We start from the raw sequence: 27,371 nt of genomic DNA on the forward strand, positions 1-27,371 counted from the left end.
GTTACTGCCCCCAGTAGCCCTGGGTCATTTTTTTCCCCTTCCTTTCTGATTTTTTTTTTTGAGACAGAGTCTCACTATGTATTCCAGGCAGGCTTCAAATTCATGGTGATCTTCCTGCCTCAGCCTCCCAGAATACTGGGATTACAGGGACCCCCCACACTGGGCTTGCTATATGTGCTTTGGTACTTATTGTTTTTCCTGGGAGCCAAGCACGATGGCACACACCTGTTATCTCAGCACTCTGGAGGCTGAGGCAGGAGAATTGCTGATTTTGAGGCCAACCTGGGCTACATAGTGAGTTCAAGGTCAGCTGAACTATGTAGCAAGACCCTGTCTCAAAAAAACAAAAAACTTGTCACTGAGTCATCAAGTCTGTTTCTCTCAAGGAGAACTTCCTGATGCTTTTACACCACTTCGTAGTATTCCATTCAGGGCCATGGCATAGCTGCTCTCCTGTGTGTAGACTTTGGCCTGCTTTTCATGGTCGGCATTGACTGATCACGCTGGCAATGGAGTCCAGGATCCTGCACCTGCTAGGCCAGCCCTCAGGGACCAGGCCTCAGGGGTCGGGCCTCAAAGCTGGGTGTCTACTTTGTCACCTTCAGTGACCAGACACTGGCTCCTCCCCTGCTGGGCTTGCTCAGCTTTCCCGGCACTGTCCCAGCCTTGCTGCATAAGGGGAAACAAGAGGACACCGGAGGGGCTGGCAGCTCTGCTGACTCAGCCCCAGCTCCCCCTTCCTGGGGACACTTTGACTTCTCGTGGGGACACTGCTGTCCCTTTCACTGAGACACCTCTGCCCATGGCACGCCTGTGCCCTTAGGGGACAGTGGCTGGAGGAGCCAGTGTGGCCGCCCCTCCCGTGGCTCAGGACAGCTGGTGGCCGTGTGTGTGGGGTAGGTGGGGACCTGGCTGAGGGGCTGAATGCAGCTGATGAGTCTTGGGTTCTTTTCCCAATCCCGTGGCCTGTGTCACACCCCAAACCCCTCTGGGGGGACAGCAGGGTCACAGGTACAGGGCAGGCAGGGTGCGGACCCGACTTCGCTGCCTGTTGGTTACAGTCAGGGCTCCAGGGAACCCAAGCCTCTTCCTCCCTCCTGCAACCATCTCTCTTGGGTTGTGTCACCCCAGCTGGTGTCTGGGGAACCTGGGGGAGGGGCAGCCCTGCTCTCCTCCTTCGCCTCCCTCCCGGGCCCAGGGGCCTCTGAGGCCCAGCCCTGCTCCTATCAGGGGAGCTTGGGGGCTGGAGATGCAGTCGCCAACCCCAAGGGGTGTTCAGGCCTGGTGGGGTTGCCTCTGTGAGCCTCAGTTTCCTCTTCTGTGAACAAGCAGACCACGCAAGTCAGACCTGGCCCTGCAGTGTGCATTAACAGGGTGCTCAGGGGTGTGCACAGGTAAGCACTTATTAAGCGCCTGCTGCATACGGAAAGCGGGGAGCTTCTGGGGAGAAGGTGGAGAGGGAGCTTTGGGGCTGGGGTGCAGGACACCTGGGGAGGTGTGGCGCAGACAGGTGGCCGCTGACCTCCCTCAGCGACCTGTGCTTCTGTAGCCCCCTCCCCTCTGGCTTTCCGGAGGGGCGTTTGTGTCACCATGGAGGGCGGAGTGTGGCTGTCCCCAGCCGTTGTCCCCAGCCCCTGCCCACAGCCAGCAGCCGTTGGGATGCCCCTCCCTGCCCTTGTCCCCACCCTGGGGTACCTTGAACATAACAGGAAATTTCAAATAACAGGAAACCAAGACCAGGCGAGGCAGGCAGCTCCACCCTGGCGCCCCGGGACCTCAGTCTGTCCGGGGGAGGTCATGAACGCCACCGTGTCCCCACCGCCGGTCCCCCCTGAGGCCTGCCACCAGCTGGCGGCCGGCGGGCACAACCGCCTGATAATCCTGCACTACAACCACTCGGGCCGGCTGGCGGGGCGCGGGGGCCCCGAGGACAGCAGCCTGGGCGCACTGCGGGGGCTGTCGGTGGCCGCCAGCGGCCTGGTGGTACTGGAGAACCTGCTGGTGCTCGTGGCCATCACCACGCACATGCGCTCGCGGCGCTGGGTCTACTACTGCCTGGTCAACATCACGCTGAGCGACCTGCTCACCGGCGTGGCCTACCTGGCCAACGTGCTGCTCTCGGGTGCCCACACCTTCCTCCTGGCGCCCGCACAGTGGTTCCTGCGCGAGGGGCTGCTCTTCATGGCGCTGGCCGCCTCCACCTTCAGCCTGCTCCTCACTGCCGGCGAGCGCTTTGCCACCATGGTGCAGCCCTGGATGGCCGAGAGCCGGGCCACCAAGCGGGGCCGCGTGTACGGCTTCATCGGCCTGTGCTGGCTGCTGGCCGCGCTGCTGGGGCTGCTGCCGTTGCTGGGCTGGAACTGCGTGTGCGCCTTTGAGCGCTGCTCCAGCCTGCTGCCGCTCTACGCCAAGGACTACATCCTCTTCTGCATGGTGGTCTTCGCCTGCATCCTGGCCGCCATCCTGGCCCTCTACAGCGCCATCTTCCGGGTGGTCCGGGCCAACGGTCAGAAGGCCCAGCGCCCCTCTGCCCGCTCCAAGTCCCGCCGGCTGCTGGAAACGGTCCTCATGATCCTGGTGGCCTTCGTGGTGTGCTGGGGACCGCTCCTGGGCCTGCTGCTGGCTGACGTCTTCGGCTCCAACGTGTGGGCGCAGGAGTACCTCCGCGGCATGGACTGGATCCTGGCCCTCGCTGTGTCCAACTCAGCTATCAACCCGCTCATCTACACTTTCCGCAGCCGGGAGCTGCGCCGCGCCGTGCTGGCCTCCCTCTGCTGTGGGTGTCTGCGGCTGGGCCTGCGGGGACCCGGTGACTGCCTGGCCAGGGCCACGGAGGTGCACTCCGGGGCGTCCACCACCGACAGCTCACTTAGGCCCAGGGACAGCTTTCGGGGCTCCCGATCACTCAGCTTCAGGATGCGGGAGCCCCTGTCCAGTGTCTCCAGCGTCAAGAGCACGTGAAGCCGCCGCAGGACCGAAGAGGCACCGACCCGCAGCCTCTTGGCCTGTGACCAAGCAGGGTCCCTCCCCAGGGGCACCTCGGACAGGGAGGCCTCGTGCGTGGGAACAGAGAGCTCTCCACGTGCAGCCAGGGGTCTCCCTAGGGCGCCTGGCTCCTGTGGGATTTGGGGGAAGTCCCAGGCTCCCTCTGGGCCTCCGTGGGGCACCCCAGCTTCGAGGGCCAGGCTGTGGGTTTCAGGCCCTGGTGACACTCAGGTTCAAAGATGCCATAAGCTCCTCGGGCTGTGTGGTCATTCGGCCCTTTGCATAGGTGTCCTGGGGGCCACAGCTGTGATGGGGGGGTGGGGTGCCGCGTGCCCAGAGCCCCCATGTCTGCTTGCACAGTGTGCTCTTGTGCACCTCGACAGCCTCTGGCACCCGTGGTCCTCCCACTTCCTCTTTGGGGAAACTAGCCCCCAACCCCCACCCAGCACAACCTCCTCCCCAGCTTTTTTGGTTTTGTTTCGGTTTGGGTTTTTTTGAGACGTCATCTCGGTGTACAGTTCAGACTGGCCTTAACTCACTATGTAGCCCAGGCTGGCCTCAAACTCAAGGTGATGTTCCTGCCTCAGCTTCCTGAGGGCTGGGATGACAGGTGTGTGCCACCACACCTGGCCTCTTCCCCTAGCTCTGGCCTTTGCATCTTTTGGGGTTCCCTCTGGGGGCCCAGCAGAGAGGAAGAGTCCCAACCCTCTTGCCCTAGGGAGATGTTGCCTGGCATTTCCTTCCAGGCTCACTGCTGTCACTTTCCCCACCTGTGAAATGGGCTCACTGTGGGAGCCAGCATGGAAGGAATGTGTCATCTCTCTCAGTTTAGGGGTCCTGGTACCTTAGAAACCCATCCCACAAGCTGTTGCATAAATGAAGACTGGAACTTTCCCTGATAGATAGCATTTAATATGAATTAGTTTACACACAAAGGCGCCATAGGCCATGACATCCCAGGGTTAGAGCAGTGTTGCTGGTGCCTTCGAATGGAGCCTGTAGCTGACACAAAGTCCGTACCAGCCTGGCCCTGAGGACTGCCCGGGAGAGGGTTGGGGTGAGGGCTTGGGGGCTCCTGCCTGCCGCCTGGAGGGAGGACAGTGCCACTCTGAGCCGTTATTTCTCTGCTGTGTGGTGGGGGAAGTGGTGGCTGTTTCTCATGCTGTCCAACCCCATAGTCACAACCGTGTGGCTGCGTCAAATCGATTAAAATGAGTGACATCTGAAGATTCAGCTTCTCAGTGCATTGGTGCCTAGGACCGCTAAAATAAAGTCCTTCAGAACAAGCGGCCACAACAGTAGAAAGGCAAGAGTGCCTGGATCCAGAGGCTTCAAGTCTAAGGTCAAGGTGTGGGCAGGGCTGGCTGCTCGGGAGGCCTCCGGGGAGATCCATTCCATCCCATCCCAGGGCCTCTCCAGCCTCCTGTGTGTGCACTCCCCATCCACAGTCTGTGTCCCCAAATGTCCCATTTATTTATTTACATTTTGGGGGCAGGAGGGATGGAATGCAGAGCCTTCACACTAAGCTACATCCCCAGCCCTTTTTATTTATTTATTTATTTTATTTATTTGTTTGGAGACCGGGTCTCAATGAGTTTCTAAGCTGCCCAGGCTGGGCTGGAACTTTCAATCCTCCTGCCTCAGCCTCCCAGAGTGCTGTGATGACAGGCGTGTGCCATCATGCCCAGCTCTGTTTCATTTTTTTGTTTTCCTGATTCCTGTCCTGTGTGATTATCTGGGACTGCAGCAGGCAGGTGGGGTCCTGGTGGAATTCAGGGTGAGGGGCATCTGGGGCAGCCTAAAGCTCTCTGCCTGTCTCTGTGCTCTCGTGAGCTGGCCCGTACCCCTGCCCTGTGCGGCGAGCTTTTCTTCCTGAGATGAACTAGTTTTTTGTTCATTTATTCATTGAGCCCAGGGCCTTCGCACTGAGCTCCGTCCCCAGGTGTTTTTATTTTTTTATCTTGGGACAGGACAGGGCCTCACTAAGTCACTAAGTTATCCAGGCTGGGCTCGAACTCGGAATTCAGCCTCAGCCTCCCACAGTGCTGGGATCACAGGCGTGTGCCACCACGCCCCCCGCTGCACTCCCCATTTTACAAACCAAAATAAAACAAAACAGAAAAACCAAGGTTTGGGAGAGGAGAAGGCAGCCACCAAGTTGAGCCTCCTTTCTGTGCCTGTGCCTGGGTGAACGCGCGCTGCTCTGTCTTGCAGCGCTGGGGAAGGAACTCAGGGCCTGGGCCATGCCAGACAAGTGCTCACCGCTGAGCTGCACCCCAGCCCCTGTGTGTCTGGCACATCCACAGGCCTGGCATGGGGCGGCAGAGGGAAGAACCTGGAAAAAAACCTTCTATGCTGAAAAGCGCATGCGCCGAACTCCGCGGTCAGTCCCAGCCCCACCACCATCGTTCTGTCACCTGAATGATGTCATCATTCTAGGGACCAGAGAAGATCAGTTGGGAGGGTTGGCTCTTCGGTTGAGGTGGGTTCATAACCGCTCTCTCCTTTACTTTTTTTCATCCTTCCCTCCTTTCCAGTGACACTCAGGCTCTATTCAGGGCACAGGGCTAACAGCCATGAACAATACAGACCTGGCCCCTACCTACCCTTCTTAAAAGCCATACTCTGAGCCAGGTGTGGTGCTGCTCACCTGTCATCCCAGCACTTGGAGAGGCTGAGGCAGGAGGATCTCAAGTTTGAGCCCAGCCTAGGGAATTCAGGGACTTAGCGAGACCCTGTCTCAAAATAAAAAATGTGAAATGTGCTGAGGATGTACCACAAAAAAAGAAAAACAAAGTCACACTCTGGGTTTAGGAGGGAGTGAGGAACAGCAAACCTTTCACTAAGAAATGTCCACTGTCCTTCCATAGTTTAGGAAATGTTGGGGCTTGAAAAAGAAAGTGGAGTCACCCACGCGGTGAGGTACTGGAAACAGGTTCTTTTTTGTTTTGTTTTTGGACAGGGTCTCACCACGCAGTTCATACTGGTCCTGAACTCACTATGTAGCCCAGGCTGGTCTGGAGCTTGCAACAATCCTCCTGCCTCAGCCTCCCCAGTGCTGGGACTATAGGCGTGCGCCACCACCCCCAGCTTGGAAACAGGTTCTAAGAGCAACAGCAAATGTATGTGCCCTGAGTTCTGCCAGGGCTTGGCGCATTTGCACAAAACCAACGCTTATCGAGCATTTCCTGGGTGCCTCACTGTTTATGTCAGTTTGCACTGACTTTCTTATTGAAAACTTTTTTCCAGTACTGGCTCCTGGAACACAGTAGGTAAGCACTCTATCACTGATCTGTACTCCAGCCATTTTTATTTTTTATTTTGACACAGGGTCTCTCTGCTATATAATCCAGGATGGCCTCATACGCGTGATCCTCCTGCTTCAGCCTCCCAATAGCTGTGATTACAGGTGTGTGGGACTGTGCCTGGGTTGTATCTTTTCTTTTCTTTCCTTCCTTTTCTTTTCTTTCTTTCTTGTTGTACTGGACATAGAACCTGTGACCTTCACATTAAGCTATATCCTGAGCCCTTTATTAATTTTTTGACAGGGCCTCACTAAATTCCCCAGGCTGGGCTCAAAGTTTTGACCTTCCTGCCTCAGCCTCCTAGAGTGCTGAGGTGACAGGTGTGCAACTATTTATTGTTGTATTTGACAGTTGAAGAAACAGAAGCTCAGAGATGTGAAGCCACTTGTGTGAGGACACCTAGCTGTGAAGGGGAGGATCTGGAATTTGAACTCGTGCTTTTACATGTCATAGATGCTACTTCTCACAGGGGACCGAAGGCAGCCAACTGGCCGAGGGCCTGGCCATTGATTTCTGTTCCCTTGGTCTCAGTCTCCCCATCTGTTCAAGGGAAGAGTTACCGCTGCTCCTTAAATTCCCTAAACCTGACTCACTGGGCTCTTAAGATTGTCAGATGAAAGAAATACCACTACGGGACACCCGAAAAGTAAATTTCAATTTCCCATAAACAGTGAATGATTCTTCAGTGTCCGTATGCCCCCAATATGAATGAGGTTAAGTACAGTGCATGAGCCCCCAGTCCCTGCACCCGCTCCCGCCTCCAGACTACAAATCCCATAACCCATTGCATCATCCCTTTAGCAACGGGCTATCATGATTATTTTTACTCTTTTTTCATTCATTCATCCTAAAATTGTATGTAGCCCATCCATGGGGTGCCAAGAGTTGTGTTTAGGAGTCTGGGAATACAACAATACACAAATCAGATTAAGATCTCAGTCTCCAGGGAGTTTAACATCTATAATCCTTGCGAATTTTATTTTATTTTTTTCCTAAGAGACCGGAAAGACTGCAGTTCCCGTGACCCTTTGTGCTCCTTTTAGACAGGACTACATTTCCCAGAAGACAGAGCGCGCCAAAACGAGCGCTTCCTCTTTTATTCCTTACTTCCTTCCGGGTTGCACGGTCATAGCTCCGCAGCCCATTCCATGCCTGTGACAGGGTTAAATCAAGTTCTAGTGGGTATCGGGGATCGAACTCGGGTCCTTGCGCTTGCGAGGCAGGCGGCGGAACCACTGAGCCAAATCCCCGGCCCGAAAAATATTTAAGGCTCTGTATTTTCCGACTTGGCGTTTATGTAAGATTTTAGTCTTACTAGTGTTAGTCAAACAGTCTCCCCCATAATTTCCTTCGGGAAGTCCCAGAGTGAGCCTACGACTCCCAGGTGGCTCCGCGCGAACCTTGGGGACTACAACTGCGGGGCATCGCGGCCTTCAGGGCTGTCCGCAGCGACGCCCGTAGGACCCCGAGGTTCACACGGACTGCCCGGCGCGGCGCCTGCAGGACCCCGGCGGCTGCCCATGCCGAGGTGAGTCCGCGGTTGCAGTCGCTGCTGTCCCGTCCCCGTCGCTCCCCTGTCGCCGCTCCGCGCGGCTTGCGCCGCAGTCCAGGATGCTGGAGGAAGCGGGAGAGGTGCTGGAGAACATGCTGAAGGCATCGTGCCTGCCGCTCGGATTCATCGTCTTCCTGCCCGCCGTGTTGCTGCTCGTGGCGCCTCCGCTGCCCGCCGCCGACGCCGCGCACGAGTTCACGGTGTACCGCATGCAGCAGTACGATCTGCAGGGCCAGCCCTACGGTGCGTCCCCGCCCGGCCATGTGCCCTCCCGCCGGCGACACCTGCACCGGCCCCATCCTGTCCCCCGCGACCTCACCCAGCCGGCCCCGTGCACCCCAGGACCCAGGACCTGGGCTGCCTCAGCCTCCTGTGACCTCTCCCGTCCCATCCTGTGCACCCCGACTTCACCCAGGCCAGCCTCTGTGCCCCAGGCCCACTGTCCCAGCCCGCATTTGGGGTTCCTTTGGACCCATTCGATCCCGCCGTTGACACACGCACACCCCACGGCTCAGCCTTCTCACCACCCCCTTCTTCGCAGAATGTCACCTGCTCCCCTTTCGCAGGATTTCGAGGTTCTCTTGCACCCTGGCTCAGCCCCGACCCCAGGCTCCCCAGGCCTGGATCCCTGCCCTGCTGCCCCTGCCCCAGTGACCACGCTGTTCCAAGTTCTTGACTGTCTCGCACCGCAGAACCTCCTGGTCTCTGGTTTGTCTTCCTCCTGGCCTGGACCTAGAGAGTCCCTAACCTCAAACTGTGACCTCCCTGTAAAGGAGTCCTCTGTGCACATCTGGTCCCTCTGGTTCTGGGCCACGTGGTCCAGGCTGGGCCTCCGTCTTGGAACCGCAGGTCCAGCCTGAGTCCCCCGCACCGCTTGCTTTGGCCAGGCTCTTAGGGAGCCCCAGTGTCTGGAAATGGATCCCGATGGTCCCTCTGATTCCATTTTGCCCAGAATTGGATTGTTTTAGAGCAGTGGTTGTCAACTCAGGTCACACTGGGTCATGACTGGGTACATGGGAGGTTGTCACAACTAGGGGAGCCCTGACATGGAGTGGGTGGAGCCCAGGGATGCTGTTCAGCACCTTGCAGTACCCAGGACACTTCATAGAGAACCCCTGGCTCCAAGGAAGACCCTGGGTTAGAGCAATGGTGTAAACCCAGGGCCCAGGCTCGGGAGGAGTGGGGGTGGGAGGCTAGGAGCCCCCAGGTCTGGAGCACTTCGTGACCAGCTGCTTGGCACCTTGGAGCGGGGGAGTCGCTAGTGGCACCGTCTGGTAGATCCAACCACCACATGATCATGTTCTGTGCCTTCCCGGTGCCACTTGAGAGCCACCTGCAACTGAGGGACAAGGAGTTTAGAGCTGTTTGATTGTAGTAAGCCCAAGCCACAAAGTGTTACTAGCGGCTACCAAACAGAGTGGCTTGGCTTGGGAGCTCTGGGGCTCTTTCCAGAGTAGTCTGTGGGGAAGGCCAGCTTCCGGACCTGCGGTGACCTGTTTCTCTCTTGACACGCCCCTCTGGGGCCTCCAGTCATCCCCCACCATCCCTGTACCCCTAGGCTGCCTCCAGCACCTGGCACCTGGAGTGAGCTGGGGTGTGGCTGGCAGGCAGCTGATGTCCCCTTTTCTTGCCTCCTTGCCTCCCTGGAGAGTTTGTGGGACTTTGGCTTGGTCCTCCCTGGGCTTCCTATCATGTACCTCCTTTCTTCCCCGCTCCCACGGCGCCCCCTTCCCAGCCCCTTTTTCATTGTTCCTGATGGGAAACACAGAAGCCACCGGCCTTGTGTGGTGGCAGAGAGGCCCATGGGGGCCACCTGTCTCCGTCACCTGGGAAGGCAAAGGTCCAGCTCTTTTCAGATGGCGCCCGCGTGTAGGGGCAGGGTGAGGTGGGGCGAGTCCTTGAGACACTGGGGCATAAGTCACTTTCCCAATGTCTTCACTGCCCGCCTTGGGGCTCCCCACCCCCATCTGCACCCCAACCCAGCCCCTGCTGACAGGTGCTCCTTACCCAACTTCCTTTGGCTCCTGTTGAGAAACTCAATGGGCTGGCAGGAAAGGGAGGCAGGAGTGGGGCTGGTACAAGCCTGATGTGGCCCAGCTGTCTTTCTGGGTGACGTCCCTCCTTCCTCTACGGCTCCTTGCCATGTGATTTGTTAAGCATGCTACGAGACCCTCGGTGTTGAGTGCTGGCCATTTACACCCTGTCCCGCTTAGGGTCAGGGTTGGGGTTAGTATTGGAGGAGCCTGTGAGCTGGGTAGAGGCCCCCTTTCATACCTTGGTGGGGGGCCCACCTGGGCCTCTGCTTATGGCTGTCAATAAAGTTTTATTGGCACATGGCCACGCCCCTCTGCCCTGGCTGCTTTCACAACCTACTGACCCTTGACTGAGACGTTTGCTGACTCTTATCTGGTCTGATCTGTTAGGGGAACTGGCAGCACGTGTTCAGGTGCTTTGCCCACCTTTGTGGCATCTGTTCATCCAGACCCAGGGCTCAGGATGGTCACTGATGTCAGCACATGCAGAAAGCTGTGTCCACAGCAGCTCGAGTCCGCCTGTCCAAGCTCTGGTGGCCCCTAGGGAAAGATGGACCCCCCACACTGGGGTAGGCTGTCCGGGAGCCCCTGTGCTGGGCAGGTGGATGTGGGGGGTCACCTCCGCTGGTGCTAAGGCCAGGGTGTCAGATAGGGTGGTCCTCATCCTAAAAAGGGGGGCAGTGACTTCAGGGGGCCTTGGGGGAGCTGCCTGTGTCTGGCTGGGTGCCTTCGGCCCACCCTCCTGTCACGGACAGAGTGGGTCTCAACCCTGCCCTTCAGGGCTCAGGCCCATCGGGAGGCACACGTAGGCCCAGCGGTGACACTTGAGGATGAGGTGGCATCTGAGCTGCCTGTGAGAAGCCAAGGACACCAGGGCTGTGCTGCTTTCTCCTTGTCCTGGGTCCCTGCCACTGTCCCCTCCCACCAGGCCCTGCCATTCCCCTCCCAGTGGCCTCTGCCACTTGCTTCCTAGACAACTGGTGCTGGAAAGCAGACCCGTGTGCCAGGCCTGAGCTGGGACTCTGCAGTGGGGCCAGGAAGGTGTCGGGGTGACCAGTGCCACCTCCCTGCTGCGACCCTGTTTCTGTGTCCTCACTTGAGTGGTTCCCAAGAGGTCCCCACCTTGGGCTGCCCGCTGTGCTGTGTCTTGGGTCAGCCTGCAGCGAGTCCGAGAGGTGTCTGACATTTGGGCGGTGTCACAGGCTAGGGGCCCTGTGCTTCCGGGAGCCACCTGATGTGGCCCCAGGTCTTCGTGCAGCATTGCTGAACTGGGTGCCCTGGGGCACAGCTGCACCGACTGCTACTACTACTGCTGCTGTGTGGGTGGGTTAGCTGTGAGGCGCCTGCTGTCTATCTCGTCCCCCGCGGAGCAGTAGCTGGTTTTAGGGCTCAGGGAGACTGAGTCTCCCAGGAAGCTGCTCAGGCGGAGAGCAAGTGAATGTTCATTCATCCTTGGGCCTCAGGGGCTCATACAGTGAGACCCCACTGTGAGCTCCGAGGAGCCGGGGAGCCATCGAGTGTCCGTCCCTGCGACACTGGGAGGACAGCCTCAGTGCCAGGGCCAGACCCCTGTGGCTCCCTGAGCTCGCATCCTGATGGCAGCTGTCCTGGGGCCATCCCTGTCCCTCTACCCCTGCTCTGTCCAGAAGGGACCTGCAGTCTGGAGTGCAGAGGTCTGTCTCATGCCACCCGGCCTGCTGCCCTGTGGGAAGCCAGGGCTTGCTCCCCTCTGGTTCTCAGGGTCTTTCTGAGCTCTCAGAAGGCAGGATTGGTGTGCAGGGGTCTCCAGTGGTGATTCTGTTCCTCAAGGTTGTGGGCTCATATTTGGGGACCTGTGTCTCACATGACGAGGGGAAACAGGTGGAGGCTGGGGACACCGCTCAGCACCTGCAGGGCCTGGGACACCCACAGAGAAGGACCTGGCTTGCGTGTTCACAGCACCAGGGGCCCAGGGTATCACGGGCCTTCTTGGGGACCCTGGGGGGCTTTGGCTTGCATTCATTTCCCACCTTCCTGGTGTTGATGGAGAGAGGTGGTGGTCGATGCTGGGGGTCTGTAGTCATGAGAGACGGGGATGCCACATAAACAAATGGATCCTAGGGGCCTGAGACCGGCAAGGTGCAGATGAGTGCTTTGGAGGCAGGGCCCAGGTCTCTGGGAGCAGCTGGGTTTGTCCTGGCAGCCTGTAGCCCTGGGGACAGTCATGCCAAGTTCCTGCTTGGTGTGGGACCCTGGAGTGTGTCCCGGGGCTGTGACTCCCTGTCTGGAGCGCTGAAGGGCTCCCATGGGTGTGGTGTGTAGAGAACTCCAGGACTGCCCACTGCTGCCATCCACCTCCGTGTGGCTCAGCTGGCTGGGCCCCTCTGTCTCGAGGGCTGAGAGAACAGCCCCTTCCAGAGCCCGGTGCTTCCTGCTGGAGCCTGTTGGGGAGGGGGTGAGCATTCAGAGACCCAAGTCCCCACCATGCCCTAGAGACGGCTGCAGTGTGGCCCAGTTGTATCACCCCAGCCCCCAGACTGTCTAGAAAACTCCAATGTCCATGGTCCCTTGGGGGCCTGTAAGGAAACATGGCCAAGGGGGACTGCCCCATGTCCTGATGTCACCTCATGGTGCAGGGCTCAGACCTGGGACAGAGGTTGCATTCTCTCTGTAGGAATCTAATGCCGTGTCCTGAGGAGGGGCTGAGGCTGTGATGCTAGCCTAGGGTATGGAATTACCTTGTACCTCAGACAGGTACTAAGACAAGAAAGTGACCAAAGTCCTCCTGCCCTGTCGGTGGGCAAACTCCCATGACACCAGTCCCTCTTGCCAAAAAGGTTGGTTATCACTGCTCTAGGATAAGGGCTGGGTATAGCACAAGCCAGATCTGGCCGCCACAGTCTAAATAATGTCGGGAGGTGAGCCTGCTGCCACACACCTGTCATCCCAGCTACTCAGGAGGCTGAGGCAGGAGGGTCACAAGGTGGAGCCCATCCTGGGGAACATAGTGACTTAGAAAGACCCTGTCTCATAAAATAAGGGCAGGAATGGAGCTCAGTGCAGAGACCCTGGGTCCATTCCCCAGTACTGGAGAAAGAACGTCTCCTTGGCGAGGAAGGCCAGCCTGAGCCGGGAGAGGCTGTGGCCACAGAGTGGAGACACTGCTGTCGGGTCCCTGGTAGATGGGGCTATGGCTGTGTGTGGATGTCCCCGGTCACTTTCAGCAGAGCTGCAAGGTGTTGGGGTCGCTGTGGGCCCCGCTGGTGGTAGAGAGTGGGCTGAATGGGATGCATGGGTGACACATAGGAGGCTGCGCTTGCCCAAGGTGACCCTGTCTCCCGCAGGCACACGGAACGCAGTGCTCAACACGGAGGCGCGCACGGTGGACGCGGACGTGCTGAGCCGCCGCTGCGTGCTCATGCGGCTGGTAGACTTTTCCTACGCACAGTACCAGAAGGCGCTGCGGCAGTCGGCGGGCGCTGTGGTCATCATCCTGCCGCCGGCCATGGCCGCCGTGCCCCAGGACGTCATCCGGGTGAGTGGTGCCCCTTGCTGCTGGGACCTTGGCAGGGTGCTTCACCTCTCTGAGCGCTCCGTCTTTTGGAAGGTGGGGGTGCCCGTTCACGTCATCCCTGATGTCAGGCCCCAGGGGACACTGGGCAATGTTGGGACGTGAGGTTGTCCTGTCTCGAGAAGCTCCTGGACGGAGCGGGTGGAGGCCGGGGACGCTTCTCAGCACCTGTGGCTCCCAGGAGGCCTCACAGAGAACAGCCCGGCCCAGGGTACACAGCTCCCAGGGGAGCCCTGCTTTTAAGCAACAGGGCCTGAGGGAGCCCCACAGGATGGGGGGCGGTCTGCAGAGGAGGAAGCATGGGGGCTGCCCTGTCAGGGCCTCCTGAGCGCTCTCTTTTCCACAGCAATTCATGGAGATCGAGCCCGAGATGCTGGCCATGGAGACCATCGTCCCCGTGTACTTCGCCGTGGAGGACGAGGCCCTGTTGTCCATCTACGAGCAGACCCAGGCCGCCTCAGCCTCCCAGGGCTCGGCCTCAGCTGCCGAAGGTGGGCGTGGCCAGGGGCTCGCTGGGGTGGGGCTGGGCAGGGAAGCACCCTCCAGAGGTGGGGCCTCTCCAGCCTTGATGGTCCTGCGCAGACTTCCTGCATAACAGCCGCGCCTGAAGCCCCACCTGGAAGCCAGACCCCTGGTTAGGGGCTGCAGCTCCACCCACCTCCCACTGTGTGAGAGCAGCAGGCCTAGGTCCTCGCCGGCTGCCTGTGCCGCTGACCATGAGTCCTGAGTCCTGGCTCACTTGCATCCCGCACAGGGATTGACAGTATCCCTGGGAAGGAGCCATCCCTCTCCTCCAAGCAGTGATAGGCAGGGGTCGGGAAGTGGGGAGCCGGCTGAGGGCCAGAGTTTACCCTGTGAGGGGACTGGGGAGTGGGCTGCCGCTAAGAGAAGGACCATGGCCAGGTGTGGTGGTGCCTCCCTGTTATCCAAGCTACTCAGGAGGCTGAGGCAGGAAGACCGCAGGTTCAAGCCCAGCCTGAGCAACTTAGTCTGACCCTCTCTCTCAAAAAAAAAAAAGAAAGAAAGAAAGCCGGCCAGGAGATTTAGCTCAGTGGCACTGCCTGCCTCACAAGACAAGGTCCTGAGTTTGATCCCAGTACCAAAAAAAAAAGGCTGGGGATGTAACTCAGTACCCAGGCCCAGGTTCAGTCCCCAGTACCAAAAAAAAAAAGAAAGCAAGAGCACAAAAGCTATCAAAAGACACAGCTGAAGGCCCTGTCACCTATTAAAATAGGTCTAAAAAGAGGAAGCCAGGGGCCGAGGGTGCAGGTCAGTGGTGAGCGCTTGTTAGCATGACTGAGGCCCTGGGTTCCATCCCCAGCACCACAATAAATAAGTAAATGCTGCAAGGGATATGAAGGGGCTAGCAGAGCTGTGGACACAGACGGACCCTGCCCGGCTCCCACAGAGGCACTTTGGCAATACGTGTTGAAGCTGTGAAAAGACGTTCTTTGCTCCTGGCCAGATTATTGGGACTCTAAGTCAGGCCTCATGCACCCTGGCCTATAGGCCCCTACTTTTGTAAATAAAGTTTTATTGGCACACAGTGTCACCCTTCACTATAGTTCATCTACGGCAAACCATCTGGGCCACAAAGCTGAAAGCATTAACTCTGGCCCTGTATGGAAAGTTTCCTGCCCCTGGTCACAGTGCAAGTCTAGACAACAGCCTTTTTTCACTGCAATAGAGAGGAGTTTTTACAAAAAGGAGGAGGAAGATTGTCCTCAGGGGAATATCACATAGCTGTTAAAATGTCACTGAGGTGGTATTTTTACAGCCACTGGGAAGTATTTGATTTACATTGGGTAGTGGGCAGAAAAAACCGTATATAAAATCAAGCATAGCAATTGCAGCTAAATAACTTATTTTTAAATACACTGACTCAAAAGTAGCCCAGAGTTCCTGGGGTGCCTGCTTCCTCAGCTGCCCATGATGAAATCTTAGAGACCCAAGTGTCTCTGTGTGGTTTTTATTTATTTGTTTGGGGTTTTTGTGTGTGTGTGTGGTGCATGCCCCTGCTAGGCAAGTGCTTACACTGAGCTGTACCCCAAGCCCATGATTGTGTTGGTTTCTTTGTTTTCTGGTTGTTTGAGATAAGATTTCATTATGTAGTCCAGCTTGGCCTTAAACTCACTATGTAGCCCAGGCTGGCCTCAACTTTGCAGATTCTCCTGCCTCAGCCTCCCGAGTGCCGGGATGACAGCCATATGCCACCTTGCCTACCTGTGATTGTTTTCATCTTGCAAAAAAGCAGAGGTGCAGACCTGGCTCCTGGGCGAAAATGCAAGGGCAGGGCTGTCATCTCGGGCACCTGGAGGGCAGCCCTGAGCTCAGGTGAGTGCCCCCTCTTGATCTTAGTGCTGCTGCACACAGCCACCGCCAACGGCTTCCAGATGGTCACCAGCGGGGTCCAGAGCAAGGCTGTGAGCGACTGGCTGATCACCAGCGTGGAGGTGAGTGCCAGGCACCTGCCCCTCACACAGCCTGGGCCTTGGCCCGGCTTCCAGCTCCTCCCCCAGGGGGCAGCAGTGAGCCAGGGGGACCCTGACCCTCCCTCCAAAAATTCACTTCCGGTGTGGATGTCCAAGGGCAGCAGGAGACTGCGTTGTCACCAGCTGGCAGGGGCGGGGGCCGGCTCAGTCATTGCAGGGCCTCTGGGCCATGAGGCCTGCAGCTCCTGGAGGGACGAGGAGACGGCCCAGGGCTCGGGGTGAAGGAGCTGAGGTGCAGGGACCAGGGGAAGCCGGCAGAGTCGATGGAGGATGTGGGGGGCAGGGGCAATGAGGAGCCGAGCGGGGTGGGGGAGCAGACCCTGTTCCCGGAACTGCGCAGAGGGTCACAGTGATACAGGCATGGAGAGCCAAGCTGAGCCGAGCATCTGCTGTGCCCAGGGACAGCCGGGACCCCCATGCTGTTTAGGGGTCCCAGTCTGTTAGCATGGTCACCCCCCTCATTGGTTCTGGAAGCTTCTGGGTGCCCTGGGCAGGAGCTGGAAGCTGCTGGTCCTGCTGGCTTCTGGCATCTGCTTTCTCTTGCTCCTGCTGTTGGCTGCATGAGGAGGCTGGGCTAGGGTTGCCTGTCTTCACGTTTAAGTTTTTTGGTTTTGTTGTTTTGTTTTATTTTGAGATACTAGGGATTGAACTCTGGCCTCTGCACTAGCTACATCCCCAGCCCTTTTTGATTTTATTTTTTTTTTGAGCCAAATTCTCACTAAGTTGTTAAGTTGCCAAAGCTAGATTGGAACTTGTGATCCTCTTGCCTCAGCCTCCCATAGTATGGGGATGGCAGGTGTGTGCCATCATGCCTGGTGGAGTGGCCGATCTTCTGGGGAGGCTGAGGCCATGGTCACTGCCAGCATCCTCAGCTGAGCCTCCCCTCCCCTCTGGCCTTTGAGGATGGTTCCCCAGGCTCTACCCCTGTCCATGGTGGGGTGCTTTGTGGGGTCTCCCCAGTTTCCAGCTGGGAATGTGCTGTGGAAACCTTGAGTCCCCTTGCCTCTGGCTCTTGGGCCAAGTCTGGCCCTCTGCTTGCTTTGTAAATAAAGTTTATTGGCACATGGTCACGCCCAGAGGATCCATCATCCATAGTGGCTTTCTAAAGTTGTGCCAGGGCTGAAAATCTCCCACTCTGCCCTTCATGGAAGGTTCACCAGCCCCCAGGAGGGAGCAGAGCCGCTGGAGGAGGCAGGAGGGCCAGGGCTTCACTTGCTGGCTGAGGCAGGTGTGGGTCCTCTAATCCCCAGCAAGTCCCTGGAGGGGCTGCAGAGGGCGTGGAAGGGGCGGGGCCCAGGGAGCAGGGTCCCCTGACTCTGTGCCCCTCACCCACTGGCTCCACAGGGGCGGCTGACGGGGCTGGGCGGAGAGGACCTCCCCACCATCGTCATCGTGGCCCACTACGATGCTTTCGGGGTGGCCCCGGTACGTATGTGCCCCCACGGCGACCCTGGCTCAGCTCACAGCGTCGCAGAACGAAAACAGCTCCACCACGAAGGGGGGCGGGTCAGTTTTCGCACATACATAGGGCTGAGCACCATCGCCATTGTCTATATCCAGAACTTTCTGTCACATCGTGAGCAGTCCCCCGTCCCCTCCCAGACCGGCACACCTGAGGCCACTTTCTGTCTCTGGAGTCGCCTGTCCTGGCTGTTTTGGTCCATGGACCCCACGCTGTGCCCGCTGTGTCTGGTGTCTCTCACTGAGCACAGCGTCACCCCATGAGCTCTAAGTGATACTGGCCATATACTGTGCTCTTGGGACAGGCCCAGCCACCACAGCATCCCCAGATTTTCTCGTCTTTCTAAGAACTGGCCTGGTTGGTGATGCTGCAGGGCAAGGCAGTGAGCATAGAGACACCAGGCAGCTCCTGGAGTCCTGAGCCAGGGTTCTATACAGAGGGGAGCTGTCCGCCTGGACAGGGCTCAGAGGTGACACTGACACGGACAGCAAGGCCGTGTGGTGGGTGGACCCAGGGGCCAGGTGGCACTGACCGGCCGCAACTCCGCCTGCAGTGGCTGTCGCTGGGCGCAGACTCCAACGGGAGCGGTGTCTCTGTGCTGCTGGAGCTGGCGCGCCTCTTCTCCCGGCTCTACACCTACAAGCGCACACACGCCGCGTGAGTGTCCCGAGGCCCCACTGACCCACCTGCCGATCCAGCTGCAGGCCAGGATTCTCTAGCAGCCACCATGAAACTCAGCCTCCCTGTGGTGCTGTTCTCTATGGGGGTGTCCCTGGCTTCTACCCACTCCAGTCCTGACAAGCACACACATCCCGAGACAGAGCCCAGGGTCCCCTAGGGGCAGGAGCTGCCTGTGATGCCCTGGTCAAGACAGACAGCTGTTCCCTCAGGCAAGGTGGCCACAGGTGCGGGGCCTGAGACCCCATAAGTACGGGGCCACCTTGTCTGGGATTCCTCTTAGGCTTCCCCTCATGGTTATAGGCTGACTGCCCAGCACCAGCAGTCTTGTCTGAGTTCAGCAAGTTAAATACAGGGTCAAGGGGAGGGGTCTCTTTTTAAGAAGCCATAAAGCAGGGCTGCAGGACCTGGAACTGCCAGCTCCTGTGGCAGTGGGCACAGCAGGGCAGGCTTGGGAATGACTCGGGCTCAGCCACCTGCCACATTGCCACCCGCTGAGATGTCACCTTAGGGCCATAACATGCAGGTGGTGAGTGGCCAAACTGAGCAAAGGAAAACACAGGCTGCTCCGTGGAAGTTGAGTGCCCGGAAAGCAGGGAAGCTAGAGTCGGCCCCTCGTGTCTGTGTCCGTGTCCATGGGGGATCCGCGGCGCTCAGGCTCCTGGCAGGCAGTGTAGGTTGGCACAGACCTGAAATCGTCTCCTTTTTTTTTTTTTGGTACTGGGGATCGAACTCGGGTCCTTGCACTTGCGAGGCAGGCGGCGGAACCACTGAGCTAAATCCCCAGCCCACTGAAATCGTCTCTTGATGACTCAGAATGCCTGAGCCCAAGTGTGTGGAAGGCACTCTGCTGTCACAGTGTTCAGGGGGTTGTGATAAGGAGCAAAGGTGCATGCGCTTAGTGTGCACAGATTTTCCGAGCATGTTTGACCTGTGGTTGGTTAGATCTCTGTGGGGGACCCACAGACGTGGAGAGCTGACTGCAATTCTCTGTTTTTGTTTTGTGTTGCACCACTGGCCATTGAACTCGGGGCCTTCTAGCTGAGCTACATTCCCCAGCCCCTTTTTGAATTTTTAAACTTGGAGGCAGGGTCTCACTAGGTTGCCGAGGCTGGGCTTCACCTTACAGTCCTCCTGCCTCAGCCTCCCAGAGTACTGGAATGATGGGTGTGCACCTCCACGCCTGGCTGTCTGTACACTTTTAACATAAGTACATCCCATATTCAGGCTGAAGTATTCTCCTGTGTTTCTGAAATTCTAGTGTCACAGGGTCCTGTATTTTAGTTGAGGCCCAAGTGCAGAGCCTGCAGGGGCTTCAGTGTCCGTGGTTCGTGGCTGTGTCTCTCCAGTCTGTTGCCATCATCACAGCTGTCACCCTGTGTGTCTGAATGTCTCTTCCTACGAGGAAACAGCTGCTGGATGGAGGGCACGCCTGACCCCAGGACAACCACACCCTAGCTGCTGACACTGGCAAAGATGCTGTTCCAGGGAAGCCACCGCTCAGTTCCCAGTGGATGTGGACTCAGGAGCAAGCAGGGGTGCCTGCCGAGGGCCTCCCCAGCAGGGCTCCAGGCTGGCCGCGTCTGCGACACTGTGGGCCTTGGCCTGACCCTACTGCACCCACACGCTTACCTGTCACCGCTGACAGTCACGTGTCCCCACCTGCAGGTACAACCTCCTGTTCTTCGCCTCCGGAGGGGGCAAGTTCAACTACCAGGGCACCAAGCGCTGGCTGGAGGACAACCTGGACCACACAGGTGAGCAGCCCGGGCAGGACAAGCAGGAGGCGCCAGGGAAGGGGGACCCCAGCCCCCGGTTCCTGTAGCCCCCACACGAGCCCACACTGCCCCCCAGACTCCAGCCTGCTGCAGGACAACGTGGCCTTCGTCCTGTGCCTGGACACCGTGGGCCGGGGCAGCAGCCTGCACCTGCACGTGTCCAAGCCACCGAGGGAGGGAACGCTGCAGCACGCGTTCCTGCGGGAGCTTGAGACGGTGGGTGTGGGGGTGGGGTGTCCGGCTGGGCGCCTCTGTCTCCCCGCCTGTGGAAAACTGCACAAACCGGGTCCTCCAGTGAGCCCCAGGGTGGCCGCCCCTCTACACCTGCGGATTCTTGGTGTGGGCAGGGCTGGGGGGGGCGAGGTGGGTGGGGCTAAGGGTGGGTGGGGTCGCAGACTGGCAGAGCTGGGCCGGGCCTAGGAGCCGGGCCTCTGGTGCTGGCTCCCAGCCACCTTCTTCTGGCCTCTGCCCCTCAGGTGGCCGCCCACCAGTTCCCCGAGGTGCGCTTCTCCATGGTGCACAAGAAGATCAACCTGGCGGATGATGTGCTGGCCTGGGAGCACGAGCGCTTCGCCATCCGCAGGCTGCCGGCCTTCACGCTCTCCCACCTGGAGAGCCACCGCGACGGGCAGCGCAGCAGCATCATGGACGTGCGGTGAGCACCTGGCTCTCAGCACCTTCTAGAAGGGCAGCTTCTGGAACCGTCCCTGTGGCTGAAGTGCTAGGAGCTTCCCCCTTGGTCCTGGAGCCCGGAGTCCGCGGCCCAGCTCTGAGCAGGTTGGATCGCCTGCCTGTCCCAGCTCTGAGGGCTCTGTGAGTCCCTTGGTGTGGCCGAGTCACCCCGAGCACGTGGCCCTCCCTGTATCCTCTCTGAGGACCCCGTCCCTGGAGCCTCACCTTAACGGGGCCCCTGCAAAACCTGCTTCCACGTAGAGCCCTACCCTGAGGCTGAGAGTTTTGTGGGCACCGTTCACCGCGCTGCAGAGGAGGTGGACGCGGGTGCTGTGATTGCCCCATCTTCCAGATGAGAAGCTGGGGCCAGGCAGCTTCCGAGGCGGGCGTGGCGCGGTCCCCAGAGCCTCTGTGGGGCCCTGACCTGTGCCGAGGAGGTGGCCACGCTTCCCAGCCCTGCCGGCCCCATCAGAAGTGGCCCTGTTCTCGGGTGACCACTGTCCCCCTTTCAGGTCCCGCGTGGACTCGAAGACACTGACGCGCAACACGAGGATCATCGCTGAGGCGCTGACACGGGTCATCTACAACCTGACAGAGAAGGTGAGGCCCCGCCCCCGGCCCACCCTTGGCCCCGCCCTTGGTCCCCGCCCCGCGTCCCCGCCCCCCGCCCTTCCCGCTCAGGGCCTGTCCTTCTCTGCAGGGGACGCCGCCCAACATGCCAGTGTTCACGGAGCAGATGGTGAGTGAGCACCACCGGCTGGAAGGGGGGGGGGTGTGGGGCGTGGGGACAGGGCCGCCGTGACCCGGCCGTGTCCCTGCAGCAGGTCCAGCAGGAGCAGCTGGACTCGGTGATGGACTGGCTGACCAACCAGCCGCGGGCCGCGCAGTTGCTGGACAAGGACGGCACGTTCCTGAGCACGCTGGAGCACTTCCTGAGCCGCTACCTCAAGGACGTACGGCAGCACCACGTCAGGGCCGACAAGCGGTGAGCGCGGCCTCCGCCGTCCCGAGGCAGACTGGGGCTGAGGGGGGGGGGCGCAGGTGCCCGGGAGCCCTGGGCCTCAGAGGGTCGAGGTGGTGTAGTCCATCCTGTGCCGTATTTCCGGTGAGCTTACATGCTGTGATCGGAAATGCGGTGAAGGTTTAGACTTTAAAAAATGATGATGGTAATTATGACCCAGCCCCGAATGCCCAGACTCTGGGTCCTTGGTGTATCCCGTGTTGCCAGGCTCCTGGGCAGCAGCGGCCCAGGGTCTTCTGGGAGGAGGGGAGCCGCTGGCCGGAGGTGTGCCAAAGAGCCCCCACCCCTGGCCACGGGTCCCCTTCCTCCCCAGCTGGGGCACTCAGCTCCAATGGGACACAGAGGCCCTGTCCAGAAGCCCAGGCTCAGACTGGACCCACAGCTGTGGCACCAGGGGCTCTCATTCCTATGCTGTGGTCGTCTCCAACTATAGAAATATTTTCCACAAATGGCCATGCCTGTGATTCTAGCATTCTGGAGGCTGAGGCAGGAGGATCACAAGTTTGAGTCCAGGATGGGTAATTTAGTGAGATGCTGTCTCAAAATTAAAAATTAAAAATAATAAAAAAGAAGTATTAGGGCCAGAGATGTGGCTCAGTGGTTCAGTGCCTGCCTGGCAAGCACAAGGTCCTGAGTTTAATTCCTGGTACTGGAAAAAAGTATTTCCCAAGCCAATTTTAACTAGTCATTGATTTGTTTTTTTTTTTATTTTGTTTTTGTTCTTTTCTTTCTTTTCTGGTTTTTTTTTTTTTTTTGGTACCAGAGATTGAACTCAGGTCCTTGTGCTTGCAAGGCAGGCAGCAGAACCACTGAGCTAAATCTCCGGCCCTCTTCTGTTTTTTTAGGGGGTTGGTGTTGAGACAGAGTCTTGCTAGGTAGTCCAGGCTGGTCTGGGACTTTCGGTGGTCCTCCTGCCTCAGCCTTCTGAGTGCTGAGATGACAGGTGTGCACCACCAAGCCCAGCGACCCTATTTCCTTTTGAAACCCTAACTTTAACACCCACAAAAATAGGGTGTTGTGACCTCAGGAAAACGGCAGTCTCCTCCAGAAGGGACAGGGACCATCTGGCTCCAGTGGCCGTGTCTGGGCCACTGCCCAGGACGGCTTTTGAGGTTGGCCACTGAGCAAGTGGTGTCTCCCCAGGGACCCAGAGTTCGTCTTTTATGACCAGCTGAAGCAGGTGATGAATGCATACAGGTGAGTGGCTGGTCCCAGGCCCCAGTGACAGCCCAGGGGAAAGCGGCCCCCAGGCATCCCCAGCTGCCGGCCCCTGTGTCCCCAGGGTCAAGCCAGCCATCTTCGACCTGCTGCTGGCCGTGTGCATCGGGGCCTACCTGGCCATGGCCTACACGGCAGTGCAGGTAAGCAGGGGTGCCGGGGACCCACAGCGGGGTCTCGGGGATGTGGCGGGGACTGGTCCTCAGCCACCGTCTGTCTGCAGCACTTTGGCCTGCTCTACAAGACCGTGCAGAGGCTGCTGGTGAAGGCCAAGGCACAGTGATGTCCCCGCCACTGGCTGCCCGTGCCACGTGGAGCCTTGTCCCCTGCGGCGACTGAGACCCTGCGTGACAGAGGCCTCTGTGTTGCTGCCTCGGATGCGGGACCTTTGGTTTGCTTTGGGCTTCCTTCCTTCCTTCCTTCCTTCCTTCCTTCCTTCCTTCCTTTCTTCCTTCTTTGTGAACTTGCTTGGAGAAGAACTGGTCAGAGGCCCGGGGCCACTCCGACTTGGGGACAAACTGGATGAGGCCGGCCCGGGACCCGCCCGCCTGAGACAGGTGTGTGCTGACCGCGGCCCCAGACTTGCCCCTCGCGGGCTCCACACTGGTCCCTGGCGTGGTCCTGGTGCCACGCCTGGTGATGCATCTCCTCGGCCTGCAGCCCAGCGTCCGGCGCAGCCTCTGGGCGCCTGGATCTCCCGTGTGCCCTCCCCTGGCCCTGTGACATCTCCCTGAGCTGCCACCTCCTTCCCGACCTCAGGCCCATGGTGGCAGCAGATGTCCGCCGTTGATCACTGAGCCTGCACTCCATGGGGACAGGGTGTCCCCACACCACACTGACCCCTGTACACACTGCCGCCTCCCTGCACAGGCCCCTCCCCGACCCCCACTGTCCCCTCTGCTTTGTGCAGCCCCCAGCTGCCTGCCTGAGTCCCCGGCTCGGCTCCCTTCAGCCTCCCTACTCGGGGTTATGGCCCTGGTTCTCTCCTCCAGGAAGGAAGATGCGCTGGGGGCAGCCGGCCCTCCGTGTCTTGGAAGTGATGGAGAAGGCACAGCCTGGGACCCCCCAAGCAGGGACGGTGCAGGTGGGGCGGGAGGGCTGAGGCCAAGGACTGCGTTGATCTCAGGGAGACAGGTGTATCGATTCATTAGCAATATAATCAGCACGACCTTCCAGCGGGCGGCTGCCCCCGCTCAGTCTGTGGCTCCGGCTGCCCGCTCCCAGGCCACTGTTCTTGGGACCCTGTGTCCTAGGATGGGGACGGCCATCCTGTCTGGAGACGTCCCCATGCCTGCGCCTGCCCGCCCTGAGGGAGGGGCCTACGTGGAAGGACTTGGGGGCCCCGTGCCACCCAGCCCCACACTGGGCCCAGGCTGCTGTCTCCCTCAAACTCCCCACCCTCCCTGGCGGGGCCCTCAGGGCTGGGGCTGTCTGAGGGCACCATTGCCCTTCAGAAAATAAAGCCATACTGAACGATGGCCGTGTCTGGTCTGGGGGACTCACGTCACACCAGCCTGAAAGGTGTCCCACGCGGGCAGGCGCTATTCCTGCCCTCCTGGAAAGTGTCACCTAGATCCGCCATGCAGGGCCTCAGGTCCAAAGCTGCTTGTCCCCACGAGGTCCCGGGTCCTCTGTCACCCCATAGGTGTCTCCTGTGAGGTCGCTGGGTTTGGGGTCCACCCTGCTCCACTGATTGAACCTAACGGTGCCTGCAGAGACCCTGATTCCATATGGGACCCTCGGGGCTCCAGGTGGGTGAGGAACCCCAGAGTGCAGGGGACTTCACCCCGGCACAGACCTAGTGGCTGGGGCCTGGCCACCTTGAGCCCTTTGCCAGGCACTGGGAGGGCCTGGCTGGGATAGGGTCCCCCAGCCTGCTCAGTGCCCAGAGCCCTGCTGGGCCTGCTCAGTTCTCTTGAGTCACTCAACAAACATCCATCAAAGCTTCTGGGAGATGCTGGCCTTGTGGGTGCGACCAGAGGAGCCCCTGGCCTCACAGGGATGGTGGTATGGGCCCGGGAGGACCAATGAGATGTGCTCGGCGGGGTTGGGGGAAGAAGGGGCCTAGGAGCAGCTTAGACAGGGGTGTCAGGGAGCCCCAGAGAGCCTGCAGGACTGGGCATACAATGTGATGTTGGCATTGAGGCCTGAGTCACAGGAAGCCAGCCCAGGGATAAGTAGTCCAGGCAGAGGGTACAGCCATGCAAAGGCCTGGGGGCAGCAAGGAGCCTGGTATTGCAGGAGCAGTGAGGATCCTGTGTGGCTGGAGCAGAGGGAGCAAGGGGCAGAGACGGGGAGGGGATGGGTGGGCCCTGGAGGGCCCTGTGGGCTGTGGGGAGGACTTGGGCTTTGGCCCCAGGGAAATGGGAGCCATGGAGGGCAGAGGGGGAAGGACCTGACTAGGTGTTCATTGTGCCCTCTGGTGGCTGCTGCAGAGAGGACGTGGTAGGGGATGAGGGTGGGGGCCAGGGACAGGTGGGCAGTGCTGGGGCTGGACTCCGGGGTGAGGCTCCTTCTACTTAGAGAAGGACCTGGCTTCCCCTTTAGCACACACAGGCAGGTCTTTCCTTCTTTCGGCCCCAAATCCCGCCAATAGGAGCCTAGGATGTGAAAACCAGCAGGAGGCCTGGGAGGCAGAGGCAGCCACAGCCACAAGCTGGCGTCTTCCACCCTCTGTCCCTGGTGTGGGCATAGACACAGAAGCTGTGAGATGGGGCGTCTCTCCCTGAGCACGGCACCTCAAGGTCCATCCACGGTGTGGCAAGTGTCGCAGCCACACTCCTTTACCTGGCTGAGTAGTATTCCAGCATGTGGGTGAACCACAGGCCCCACGTAGTCTATCCATCCAGTGCAATATCATTCATTGCTGATGGCCGAGGTTGTACGTCCCCACTTCCCTAGTTTCCACATTCATGATGGTGCCGACCTTGCCTCAGTATGGGCCTGGCCCAGAGGGTGACAAATACTTCACTTCCCTTCCTTGGGTGGTGTGGAACCTCTGTGACCAGCCTTGTCAGCCCATTCTGGATTCCTGTCCCCATGGCATCCTGCTGTGGTCCCCAACCTCCTTGTTGCTTCTCCAACTCCATGAGTGCCTCTTGCCCCAGGACCTTTGCACCTGCTGCCTCACTCACACCCCAGCCCTGAGCTCCTCTCTTCCTAAATCCTTTTCTCTCTCACCTAGCCCCGTTTCTTTCATCACACAGCATAGTCTACACATCTTGCTTGTGTATTTATAGTCATCTTGGTTGTGTGGACTGATGGACCTAGCTCACACTGGCACCAAGCCTGGCATCCAGGAAGCACTAGGTGGGTCGCCCACATTGAGCAGATATATAACATACTGAAACAAAATTTGCAGGGGCTGTAAATGTTACAGAGGAAAAAGGAGACTGGAAGAGGAAGTAATGGTGAGTGGAGGATTTGTAGCTCAGGTGGCCAGAGAAAGGGAGGGAGATTGAAGGAGTGAACACGCACTATGCAGGGAGCAGCGTTCTGGGCGGGGTAGGGGTAGGGCCGTGCAAAGGCCCAGGGGCACCAGGAGCCCAGTGCAGTGCGGGAGCAGCGAGGAGGCGGTGGAGGAGAGAGAGGAGGGCAGGGGAGAGCATGGCTCCCCGTTGCGGCCATCATTGGTTCTGTCATTACTGACCAGGGACACTGGTGACTGGGCACAAGCCACCAACCTGTAGCGTCCTGAGCGCCTCCCATTTCACCCAGGCGGATCCTGCCAGCAGCTCCCCTCTTCCCGCAGGCCTCGGGCCTCAGTTTCCCCATGTAACTCCCAGCCTGTCTTTCCGAGCTCTCTGGGCCAGTTTCCCTGTGCATCTGAGACTCAGTCTCCCCGCCTGGCCTGGCCTCGATTTCGCTCTCGTGCCCCGGCTTCGGTCTTCTCTTGCTTCCTGGCCTCAGTCTTCCCCTTGTGCCCGGCTTCGGCCTCCTCCTGCGCCGGGCCTCAGTTTCCCTCCTGCGCCCAGACCCAGTTTCTCCGCTCCCCCTGCCCCTTCTCTCCCGCGGTGCAGCGCGCGCCATGGCCGCCAGGGGTCGCTGCGCGCCGCCTTTGTGGTCCAGCGCGGCGGGCGGGGCGGCGGCGGGCGAGGCGCGTCCCCTCCGAGGCCACCACCGCCGCCGCCGCCGGCCGCGCCGCCCGCCATGGCCCGCCTGACCGAGAGCGAGGCGCGCAGGCAGCAGCACCCGCTCCTGCAGCCGCGGCCGTCGCCCGTGGGCGGCAGCGGGCCCGAGCCCCCCGGGGCGCAGCCCGACGGCATGAAGGACCTGGACGCCATCAAGCTGTTCGTGGGCCAGATCCCGCGCAACCTGGACGAGAAGGACCTCAAGCCGCTCTTTGAGCAGTTCGGCCGCATCTACGAGCTCACGGTGCTCAAGGACCCCTACACGGGCATGCACAAAGGTGGGCGCCCGCCGCTGCCCACCGCCTCTGCCGCGGCCCCCACCTTCGCCTCCACCTCGGGGCACCCGCCCCGCCCCCACCCCACCCCGTGGGCGTCTCGCCCGTCCCTCCCCAGCAGCCTCTCCCCCTCGCCCTCGCCCCCTCGCCCCCTCCCACTCCCCCAGCCCCCCCTCCTCGCAGCCCCCCCCCCCCCGGCCTCCCCCGGCCCCGTCGTTCG

General features: G+C 59.5%; 3 protein-coding genes across 11 annotated transcripts in view; all 3 read left to right on the plus strand.

The window, feature by feature from the left end:
- The first annotated feature begins 1,765 nt into the window (after positions 1 to 1,765).
- S1pr4 (sphingosine-1-phosphate receptor 4) lies at positions 1,766 to 7,270 on the plus strand. Its single transcript, XM_087201583.1, has 3 exons — positions 1,766 to 5,467; positions 6,316 to 6,394; positions 6,642 to 7,270. The coding sequence occupies exon 1, from the start codon at positions 1,798 to 1,800 to the stop codon at positions 2,959 to 2,961; it is 1,164 nt and encodes a 387-aa protein (XP_087057709.1). The 5' UTR covers positions 1,766 to 1,797; the 3' UTR covers positions 2,962 to 5,467; positions 6,316 to 6,394; positions 6,642 to 7,270.
- Positions 7,271 to 7,747: 477 nt separating this feature from the next.
- On the plus strand, positions 7,748 to 24,224 carry Ncln (nicalin). 4 transcript variants are annotated; one of them, XR_015447536.1, is made up of 16 exons: positions 7,757 to 8,085; positions 13,199 to 13,389; positions 13,772 to 13,916; positions 15,784 to 15,878; positions 17,262 to 17,342; positions 17,933 to 18,036; positions 19,726 to 19,814; positions 19,912 to 20,051; positions 20,312 to 20,490; positions 21,020 to 21,107; positions 21,208 to 21,246; positions 21,329 to 21,492; positions 22,672 to 22,725; positions 22,811 to 22,889; positions 22,970 to 23,303; positions 23,739 to 24,224. XR_015447536.1 is itself a non-coding variant. In XM_004865820.4 (15 exons), exons 1-15 carry the CDS (start codon positions 7,902 to 7,904, stop codon positions 23,027 to 23,029), a joined length of 1,689 nt encoding a protein of 562 aa, XP_004865877.1. In that variant the 5' UTR covers positions 7,748 to 7,901; the 3' UTR covers positions 23,030 to 24,224. The 4 variants fall into 4 exon arrangements, 3 of the variants coding, with proteins under 3 accessions (XP_004865877.1, XP_021100684.1, XP_004865876.1); XM_004865820.4 differs by having other exon boundaries at positions 7,748 to 8,085; positions 21,332 to 21,492; positions 22,970 to 24,224; XM_021245025.2 differs by having other exon boundaries at positions 7,755 to 8,085; positions 15,799 to 15,878; positions 22,970 to 24,224.
- Positions 24,225 to 26,880: 2,656 nt separating this feature from the next.
- Positions 26,881 to 27,371, plus strand: part of Celf5 (CUGBP Elav-like family member 5) — a 36,475-nt gene continuing 35,984 nt past the window's right edge. For all 6 annotated transcript variants that reach the window (XM_087201577.1, XM_087201575.1, XM_087201578.1 and 3 more), the window contains exon 1: positions 26,881 to 27,154. In XM_087201577.1, the coding sequence (XP_087057703.1) occupies positions 26,896 to 27,154 (259 nt within the window). In that variant the 5' untranslated portion in view covers positions 26,881 to 26,895. The remainder of the gene's footprint in view (positions 27,155 to 27,371) is intronic.

Source organism: Heterocephalus glaber, unplaced genomic scaffold (genome assembly GCF_053883595.1).
Source record: "Heterocephalus glaber isolate CG9 unplaced genomic scaffold, H.glaber_assembly_v1.0 deba00001760, whole genome shotgun sequence".
NCBI lineage: Eukaryota > Metazoa > Chordata > Mammalia > Rodentia > Bathyergidae > Heterocephalus > Heterocephalus glaber.

Excerpts from the sequence above, each read along its gene's own strand:
- S1pr4 (XM_087201583.1), top strand. The coding sequence starts at position 1,798 with ATGAACGCCACCGTGTCCCCACCGCCGGTCCCCCCTGAGGCCTGCCAC.
- Ncln (XM_004865819.4), top strand. The coding sequence starts at position 7,902 with ATGCTGGAGGAAGCGGGAGAGGTGCTGGAGAACATGCTGAAGGCATCG. Across the intron at positions 8,086-13,198 it reads TCTGCAGGGCCAGCCCTACG|GCACACGGAACGCAGTGCTC; the intron begins GTGCGTCCCCGC and ends TGTCTCCCGCAG. Across the intron at positions 20,052-20,311 it reads TCCTGCGGGAGCTTGAGACG|GTGGCCGCCCACCAGTTCCC; the intron begins GTGGGTGTGGGG and ends TCTGCCCCTCAG.